The 9,556-nt window shown below is 46.0% G+C and overlaps 1 protein-coding gene across 1 annotated transcript in view; it reads right to left on the bottom strand.

Annotated features, from left to right (window-relative positions):
- The window catches only part of CA10 (carbonic anhydrase 10), a 133,968-nt gene that overhangs the window by 19,898 nt on the left and 104,514 nt on the right, over positions 1-9,556 (bottom strand). The window contains exons 4-6 of the mRNA XM_018561784.1: positions 5,522-5,707; positions 3,511-3,606; positions 731-803 (exon numbers count right to left, since the gene is read on the bottom strand). Of these exons, the coding sequence (XP_018417286.1) occupies positions 731-803; positions 3,511-3,606; positions 5,522-5,707 (355 nt within the window). The remainder of the gene's footprint in view (positions 1-730; positions 804-3,510; positions 3,607-5,521; positions 5,708-9,556) is intronic.

Raw genomic sequence — 9,556 nt, 5'->3', positions numbered from 1 at the left:
GGCGGGGGTGGGGGGGGGGGGTGGAGGGGGGTTGGCCAGGTGGTGGTGGGGCGGCCACAGCACCCCAGATTGCTAAGAGCTTTTAGGACACTCTGAGCAGGACACTCTGCGTCCCGCCAAGCTCCTGGCAACTGGTGACATAAGGGAGCTGGGAAGGACACTTGACAGACCTGCTGATAGTGCGGTCCCGAATCTGCACCTCCCTCCGCCCCCTGACCGACAACTCAGCACAACCGTGCAAGTGTATCTAATGCCAAACTAGTTTTGGATATAGTGCCCAACCTGTGACTCTTTGGGAATAACTGTGTGTCTCTAGGGGGCCGACCAGGCAGTAGACAGTGTATTTTCTTGCCACAGACTGTGCTGAATCAGCTTCTTCCCTGGCCAGAGTGGTCCAGGGTTGACAGCCCTGAACTTGCAAGTGCTCAAAGCTGAGGGCTTTTAGGTTCATACTACCCAGGGAAGATCAGCAATGGTCTCCCTCTGCTCACCATACTGACAGCCGCCATGGAGATCCCAGACACCCAGGATGGCCAGGTGAGTCGGCAGTCCGGAAACTGGAAAAACAAACTCCTGACTGCCAATGTATTAGCCAATCAAATAGATTAAAACAGAGCAGATAAGAGACATTCATTGTTAGGGTGGACATACACTTTATCACAGACAGAGCCAAACATGCAGCATTTTCACAAGGAGGTCAGCGATGACTGACAGCTATACAGATACTTACTTTTATATGTTATTCTTGTTATAGTATCTCTGTTAAGCATTCGGTTTAGGAAAGGATTGGATGAGTCTGTAACCTTCAGGCAAATGGAGGGAAAAAAATAAAGTCACAAGTAATCACATAAAGCAGCAAAACCATCACTTTAGCTATTACTAGTTTGACAGCAAACACAAAATCACCACCAGGACACCACTAAAAGGCCACGGACATCCTGGGCCATAAAATGTTAATTATCCTTTTTTTTACATGACGATGGCTGGTCATGTCTAAGTAAGCGTTATGGAGACATTGTAACAAAGCTGTAATTTTGTGGTAGTCAGCATATGGTGCACTATAGATTCAATTCTTCTCATAATAGTAGATGGGAAATTGACAGAGATTTATTTAAGATATTCTGAAATTATAATATAAATTGCATCCATATAGACAATCTTACCGTTCCGTGTTATTTGACCTAAAGCTGGACTCCAGACAAACAGCTAAATACACAGATGAAATACACACACATATATATTAGGGATGCACAGATACCGTTCTTTCAGTATTGGGTACTGATATTATTTTCCCAATACCGATACCAGAAGTCCCATTAAGGAAACCGGTTCGGTGTGTAATGACTCATCGCCCGGCTTCCTGATTAGCTGGGAAGCCGTCTCCATGCTTCCTTGTCACCAGGTGACGAGGAAGCATGAAGCCGGCTTTCTGGCCAGTCAGGAAGGGGGGGCGGGTAATGACTCGCTGTCTGGCATCCTGATTGGCCAGTTTCTTGACCAATCAGGAAGCCAGGCGGCGAGTCACCTGGTGATGAGGGAGCATGAAGTCGGCTTTCTGGCCAATCAGGAAGCTGGGGGGCGTGTAATTACTTGCTACCCAGCTTCCTTATTGGCTAGCTTCCCAACCAATTAGGAAGCTGAGCGTGAGTCATTATACGGCGCTCGGCTTCCTGATGGGCCGGGAAGCTGGCTCCTTGCTTTCTCGTCACCAAGTGATGAAGGAGCATGGAGCCAGCTTCCCGGCCAACCAGGGAACCAGCAGTGTGTAATGACTCACCGCCCGGCTTCCTGATACCGGAAGTATACCGGTATCGGAATAAGCATCGGGAGTATTTGGGCGAGTACAAGTACTAGCCCAAATACTAGGTATCAGTATCGTTGCATCCCTTATATACTGTAAATACTATAATGTATAATATATATACCAATCAGCAATAACATTATGACCACCTGCCTAATATTGAGAAGGTTCCACTTTTGCTGCCTAAACAGCCCTGACCCGTCAAGGCATGGACTCCAATAGAGCTCTGCAGGTATGCTGTGGTATCTGTTATCAACCCATTGGTAGCAAATCCTTTAAGTCCTGTAAGATGCGAGTGGCACCTCCATGGAATGGACTTGTTTTTCCAGCACATCCTACAGATGCTTGATTGGACTGAGATCGGGAGAATATGGAGGCCAAGTCAACACCTCCAAATCCGTGTTGTGTTCCTCAAACCATTCTTGAACTATTCTTGCAGTGTGGCAGGGTGTATTATCCTGCTGAAAGAGGCCACTGCCATCAGGTAATACCGTTTCCATTAAGGGATGTACTTGGTTAGCAACAGTGTAGGTGGCATGTGTCAAAGCAACATCGACATGAATGGCAGGACCCAAGGTTTCCCAGCAGAACACTGCCCAAAGCAGCACATTGCCTCTGCCGGCTTGCCTTCTTCCCATAGTGCATCCTGATGCCATCTCTTCCCCATGTAAGTGACACACGCACTCAGCAATCCACATGATGTGAAAGAAAACCTGATTCATCAGATCAGGCCATCTTGCATTGCTCCATGGCCCAGTTCTGATGCTGACGTGCCCATTGTAGGCGCTTTTGTTGGTGGACACAGGTCAGCATGGGCACCCTGACCAGTCTGTAGCTATGCAGCCCCATACACAACAAACTGTGATGCTCCGTGTGTTCAGCTTTACATTGGAACCAGTATTAACTAATTCAGAAATCTGAGCTGCAGTAGGTCTTCTTTGGATCGGACTACACAAACCAGCCTTGGCTCTCCATGTGCATCTATGAGCTTTGGCCATCCTTGATCCTGTTCACTGGTCTTCTTTCCTTGGACCACTTTAGGTAGATTCTGACCATTGCAGACCGGGAACATCCCACTAGAGCTGCAGTTTTGGAGTTGCTCTGACCCATTTGTCTAGACATCACAAATTGGCTCTTGTCAAAGTCGCTCAAATCTGTACACCTGCCCATTTTCTCTGCTTCCAACAGATCAACTTCAGGACCAAATGTGTATCCAAATTAAATGTATCCCACCCTCTTCCAGGTGCCATAATCAATGTTATTCAGCAGCAGAGAGCATAGTGAACAGAGGGATGACTCGTCTCTGCTCTGTGCCTCCACTTTGCAATCATACACACGGGACTGACCAAGTTGTGTTACCGAGTTGCAGAAGACAGATGTCAGGTCGCCAACCTGGCTCTGCTGTCTGTTAGGACTTTGTATATCTCAGAACTGGCTGGACAGAAATATAAATCCTTTTACAGATAACACAAATCTCATTTTTACATTTCAGTGGCACATTTATCTGTTTGCCTGGAATTTAGCTTTACCTTTTAATGTCATCTCACACAGCTATATCATAAGGCATTTACACCTAAATTTTCCTGTGCTGGCCCCATAGGGATTATCCACCAACATTTTACGCTCCTGATTATGCCGTGCCCTGGGCACCGGGCGGATGAAAGTCTCCGCTGCAATGATGAAAGCTCGCGGCTGAAGAATGTACTCACTTTTATAAATATGGTTATAACAACCAGGCCGTTCGGACTCTTGGCTGCCTCTGTTACATTTGTGTACAGCTCGTGATTGTAATGGATGAGCTGAACCTGGAAAAAGAAGAAGAGAAATCCAGACAATTTAAAGAAATCATTTGAAGAGGAGCCAATCCGAAAATTAAAACGTCGCCTCGGCTGTGAAAAATGACGACTCGGGTGCATTAACCAGTGACAGATATTAAGTGCTCCCACCTCTTGCTCAACATAATTTACTATTCAGTGCAGAACTGGCACCGATATTATGTATCAGAAGACCGAGTTCAACCTTTTCACATTTACAAGTTAAACATTTGCTTCAGGTGTATTTAAAGCTGAACTCCAGCCTTCCCTTCAGTCTTGCACAGTTGTACCGGTTCCTCTCCTGGACTAATATTGCTTACTCTGATTTCACTGCACACTGCAAGCTTTTCCCCTTAAGGGAAGGTGAAATATCAGCTCAGGAGTCTAGTTCCACAATGAGATGCTTCACAGAAGCTGCACATGTATAAAGTATTTTACTACAGGAGTAATGAGGGCCAGAAGACTGGGTATTTCATACATAAGGCTGTAAATGACTAGGCATAGCTTCAGTGGAGAACTGAGCTGTTGAGCCACCTGGGCTAGTACTAATAATATATGTTGGGTTGGTGGCCCTGTATGAAGTTTCTTCACCATTCGGAAGGACGTTGACCAGATCAGGACTCATAGTTACCCATGCTGGGCTTTGCAGAGCTCCCAGCTTCCTGCTCAGACCTAATGTTCCCAGAAGGGAGATAAAAACCCATCGAGTGCGAGGCAAAGGGACCCTTTGTTAGGTGTGGTGATGATGATGTGTCTTCTGTAGGCTGTGGACCAATGGACGCAAATCTGATCAGTACTGGTTTTATTTAAGGAACAAGGTCTACTTATTGGATTTCAGCCCATGTCTTACAGAAACCACACCTAACAAAGGGCGCCTCTGCCTTGCGATCAATAGGCCCTGTTCTCCATTCTAGAAACCTTCTGTCTACAACATCCTGATGTCCCTAACACAGGCCGAGCTTTGGGCCCCCCACGCATCAAGAGTGACCACATTCCTGCTACGTAAAGACAGCTCTTTCCGCACAGGCTTCCAAGGAAGGTTGCATCTACTAAAACCCTTGGCCAACCTCATCAGATGTAAGTCTTCTTCTTATTTCATACGTCAGCACATACATACATAGAAGGTACTACACCATAATGGCTCCATCACCTTTGTCCACCCCCGGGAGTCTCATTCCTATTCACCATTTGGGAAACACCTTAAAACACTGCTCAGACCTGTCTCCTTGTACCAGCTTCCTTTGCAGCTCTGAGATGTCATGCAACCAAATGCCAAGAGCCACAATGGAAGCCAATGACTTAAAAACTAGTGACGTATTTTTAGATCTAGGGGCCCAGGTGCAAAGTTTGTAGCTCCTCCCCCCCTTTATTGTACCCCCAGGAATAAAACTTACATTAATGCAATTCGAGTTTTGTGAAGAGAATCCTTTGGAGGCTGCACACTCACATACAGTATTGGGGATGCCAGGTCACGTGACATCAGATCAGATGTGCACGTGGGAAAATGCCCAAGCACTATGCGCTGGCTGTGTAACTTCTCCATGTAGCTCCACTATGGATACGTAAGGATCCCAACTCTACAGGCTTCCTCTGCATGAATGCCATTTTTATTGTGGGTGAATGAGCGGGCATGAACTGGCCAGAGCCCTGCGAGAGCACAGGGGGCTCCAATGACAGATGTGAGACTTGTTTCAAAACCAGAGGATCAGCATGACCGCCAGTCAACAAGCATTTCCAGAAGTAGGTTACAAGTGGTGGTTACCTTTAACTAGCATACTTTTTTCCCCTGCGTATGCTGTTTTAGCAACAATGGTCAAGCGGTAGTAGATATTTGCAGTCTAATGGCGGCAACGAACTGACATGCATTTTTTGAAACCTGGTTAGAAGCAAACAACAGCAGCCTTACCTCCCCAGAGAAGGCCTGCCCATTAAGCAGGTGCTCTGAGCCTTGGCCGTCCTCGCTGCCGAAATGTAACCGTATTTCTTCTAAACGATGACTGTAGGTGAGCGGCCCACCGGATATATTCACTAGATGTTCTTTGTCCAGCCGTAATGACACATGTCTCCCTGTGTTGTACATCGTCCCGCTGACCTGCAATCAACAGCAAAGAGAAGATTGAGATTAGACAACAGGGAACTTTTTTCACCTCCCGGAATGTAGACAGGGACTCTTTAAAGCTGAACTCCAGGCAGGTATAAAATACACAAACTAATGCCTCACTAATGGCAGGATCAACAGGTATTTTTTTGTTTTGTTGCTCTCCTATAGGAACTTCCTATAGCTTCCATTGCTAGAGTAGTCAACTCCAGCGATAGAAGGGGGGTCTGTGCATGCTATCAGCAGACAACAGCGGAGTCCCATGGATGCATATATGTGGCAGCCTGGTGCTATATGCGTTATGCCAGCAGGAAGAGATTAACAAGCTTATAGCTCAAAAAAGTCCAGGAGCTTCTTTTTGGGCAGAATGGCACGTTTTTGGCCTCTTAGGCTTCAATGGGAGCGCCATGAAAAAGGCATTTTACATTTTTGGCTGGATGCCTGTAACCTTTTTTTTGTCAATTGATTGCTGCCTGGAATTAAAGCTGGCATTTTTGTTGGAGACTGCGAGTTTGACTCTACATTGAGACTGGTTCCCTACAACATACATATACATACACTCACATTATAGTATATTATATTATATGTATATTATTTACAGCAAATATACAGCGCTTAACATCTCACATACAAAAACAAACAACAAATACGACGTGACAATGGTGTTCCTCTATATCCCGCGCCTTCCTTGGAGACTATGTAATACATAAAATACTATTAAAGGATTACAATCCCTTACCATGAAATTCCTGGGCTCGTGTAAACACTTATCAATAAAAGCCGCCATCTAATCTGACTCCACTATTTACAGAACGCCGCTAATGACGCGATGTAATAAGCTGATTACACACAACACATTTTTACTATCTGGGGTACGCACCCCGGCCGTCCCCTTGCTAATATTACTCTGTTAACGACTTCCCATGTTAATCCCATTGTACTCAGAAGTGCTGTTTAGGCCCCGTGTCTATCAGATCACTCGCTGTATTATTGGTGTCTGATGAGAAATTAGTGAGGCTCGAATACACTACCAACGCAACGGATCATTGGCTAAGAAAGATCAGCAAATGTCGGCTATGGTGACTCTCAGATGCTGCCCCCCTCCCTTTCTGGGACATAAAGCATTCAAGCATTGGGATCGGCTTTATAACAACTGGAATGTGAGGCTACGTGCTGCCGTGCAGTCTGAGCTATTGTGGAGGGGCCTGAAGGGAAAGGGGGCCCATTAAAATGGCTCAGTGGGAGCTATATGATGAGGGTGGGATGAAGGCGGGACTTCGTGTCAGCCAATCATAATCTTTATTTTTGTTTTGAATAGAAAATTAGAACCTCAGTCAGTTTACTCTGATACTCGGCAGCTTCCTGCCCCAGTGATTGCCAGGTGACTCCTGTTGGTTCAACTTCCTGTTTTCCTGCTAGCAGGAAAATTAGAACCTCATTCAGTTTACTTTAATGTTCAATTACTTCCTATCCCAGCGACTGCCAGGGGACTGATGTGGGTTGCACTTCCTGTTTCCCTGCTGGCAAATTAGAAAATTAGAACTTTAGTCAGTTTACTCTGATACTTGGAAACTTCCTGCCCCAGTGATTACTGGGGGACTCCTGTGGGTTGAACTTCCTGTTTTCCTGCCGGTGAAAAAATTAGATCTTCAGTCAGATTACTCTGACACTTGGCTACTTCATGCACCAATGACTACCAGGGGACTGCTGTGGGTTGCACTTCCTGTTCCCCTGCTGGAGTTAAACATTAGAACCTCAGTCACTTTACTCTGATACTTATCTACTTCCTGTAGAATGTACTTTGTAGCGTGGTGTTAACCCGCTCATGCGTTGCGCGTATGCGTGGATGTAATTCTCCTTCCAGATGTAAATTTTATTTGCCTTTATATTTCCTCTCCGGCGTCCGGCAGCTTTTGTGTTACGACGTGTCTATTGTTATATTCTTAGCATTGATTATAAGAGACCATTAGAAGCACGTTGTGCTGATTGCCATTACCCATGGAACGCACGGGGCGCACTCCACAAGCCAGCGATTTCTGGTACAATGCAAACTGCGTTAATGCATTTTTATGTTTAAAAAAATTAATAATGATGAAACTCTGATGCGTTTTAGAACATGGCGGTAATAAGGGAATGGTGCTGTATTTCCTCTGCTTTATTGTGCATTCAGTCATCAAAGCCCATCACACTTCATGGCAGAAAACATGGGCAGGTCAGCCAGCGCTGAGGAGCGCGGATCTGCCTGTTATCAAGCTGCAGAGGTGTGGAGGCCCCCTGCCGCATATATAACGTACAAGGACGAGATGGGAAGCATATGGAGTCTTATACTCTGGAGGTGCGCCAGTCACTAAAATCTCACATCAGCATTAACATGTCAACGTTCTTATGAAAGACATATTAAATATCCAACGCCCATTTAAATAATCCCTGGTGATCCCGCCTTGAAGGTCCCTGTTATTAAAGGAGAACTATGGGGTTAAGGCTTTTCCCCATAGTTCTCCTTAGGGTAACGGGAGGACACAAACTAGCGTCCTCCCGTCACCCTAGTCTCAGTATACCGCGAGCTGTAGCTCACGGTACACTGAGACGCCGCAGCTGAAGCGGATCCCGACAATTGTGCCGGGATCCGCCCAGCTGCGTGACTGACACCTGGCTCTGCCTATCTAGAGGCAGAGCCAGCTGTACCCGCCCCCTTCACCGTCCGTTCCGCCAGTCAGCGCTGGCAGATCGGAGCTGGGAATCCAGCCCCTCCCCCGTCACGGCAGAGAGCCGTGACAAGATTGAGAGGTGAGCGAACGCCGGTATGTGTTCGCTCACCTCCCGATCTACTGAGCCGCCTGTGACAGTCGGTTGGAACTATGAGGTGAGTGAAAAGCACCCACCTCATAGTTCTCCTTTAACTTAACTTAATTGCTATCACATAGGGGGCTAACAAGCTGATTTGGAGGGGTGTCCCAATACTTTTAGAAATATAGTGCATATCAGATGCAAGAAATACTTCATGGTATAAAACAAATATATAAATAAATACATAAAAAAAGAGAAATAAGAAATAAGTGGCGTTCCTGCGTATGAAATGTTACACTTCAGAGACAGAATTAGGAGATGTTATGAAGATACTTTTTTCTAACGTGCGGAACATAATTAGCACAGTTTGAGCTCAACAGAGATGCTTTGGTGTTGGCAACCCCGCCCCCCTTCCCTCCTGGGGGGGAATGTGAATGCTGAGGACCGGCAGTCCATATTCTCCTAAATCTACATGAAAGTATTTTTATCCGGTAAAGAAAATAAATCGCCTTGTTAGGAGCCGCAGACGAGTCTCTGCTGTCAATCTCGGTCATAAAATATTCAGTCGCCTAAAGCGATGATTTTGTTTACTTCTTATGGACAAGAACGGCACACGGCCTAATATTACATATACTGTATATCTGCTGAGATATATATATATATAAAGGTTCAACCAAGACTTGTATGCACGGCTCGGATAGAGTGGGGTCAGGTTTAATTAGGGTGAAACGGCGAAGGCATCACACAACAGGTTCAGGAGTATTTATAGTGTGATAGAAGTCCAACACGTGGGGGCTATAACAGTCCTTCTTCAGGGCCGGTCTGAGAAAAGTAATGGCCTCCTGTAGGTTAAATGCAGGGTGATTGAAATCAGGAGTCAGCTGCTGTAAAGTCCCAGCATATCCTCTACTGTTATGACATCAGCATTGTAATAGGAATACATACTGGAGTTGTTTTTGAGTCTGTAGAGCCAGGGGGCCACCCAGAGTCGGATTTTATCTCTCTGCTGCCCCATGGCCAGGTTCCTCTATGCGCCCCCTCCCTGCCAAACCCCCC

The sequence above is a fragment of the Nanorana parkeri genome, unplaced genomic scaffold (genome assembly GCF_000935625.1).
Source record: "Nanorana parkeri isolate BGI_ZX_2015 unplaced genomic scaffold, ASM93562v1 scaffold544, whole genome shotgun sequence".
Taxonomy (NCBI): Eukaryota; Metazoa; Chordata; class Amphibia; order Anura; family Dicroglossidae; genus Nanorana; species Nanorana parkeri.
The sequence above is the reverse complement of the archived record's forward strand: the minus strand, read 5'-3'. Positions and strand labels throughout refer to the sequence as shown.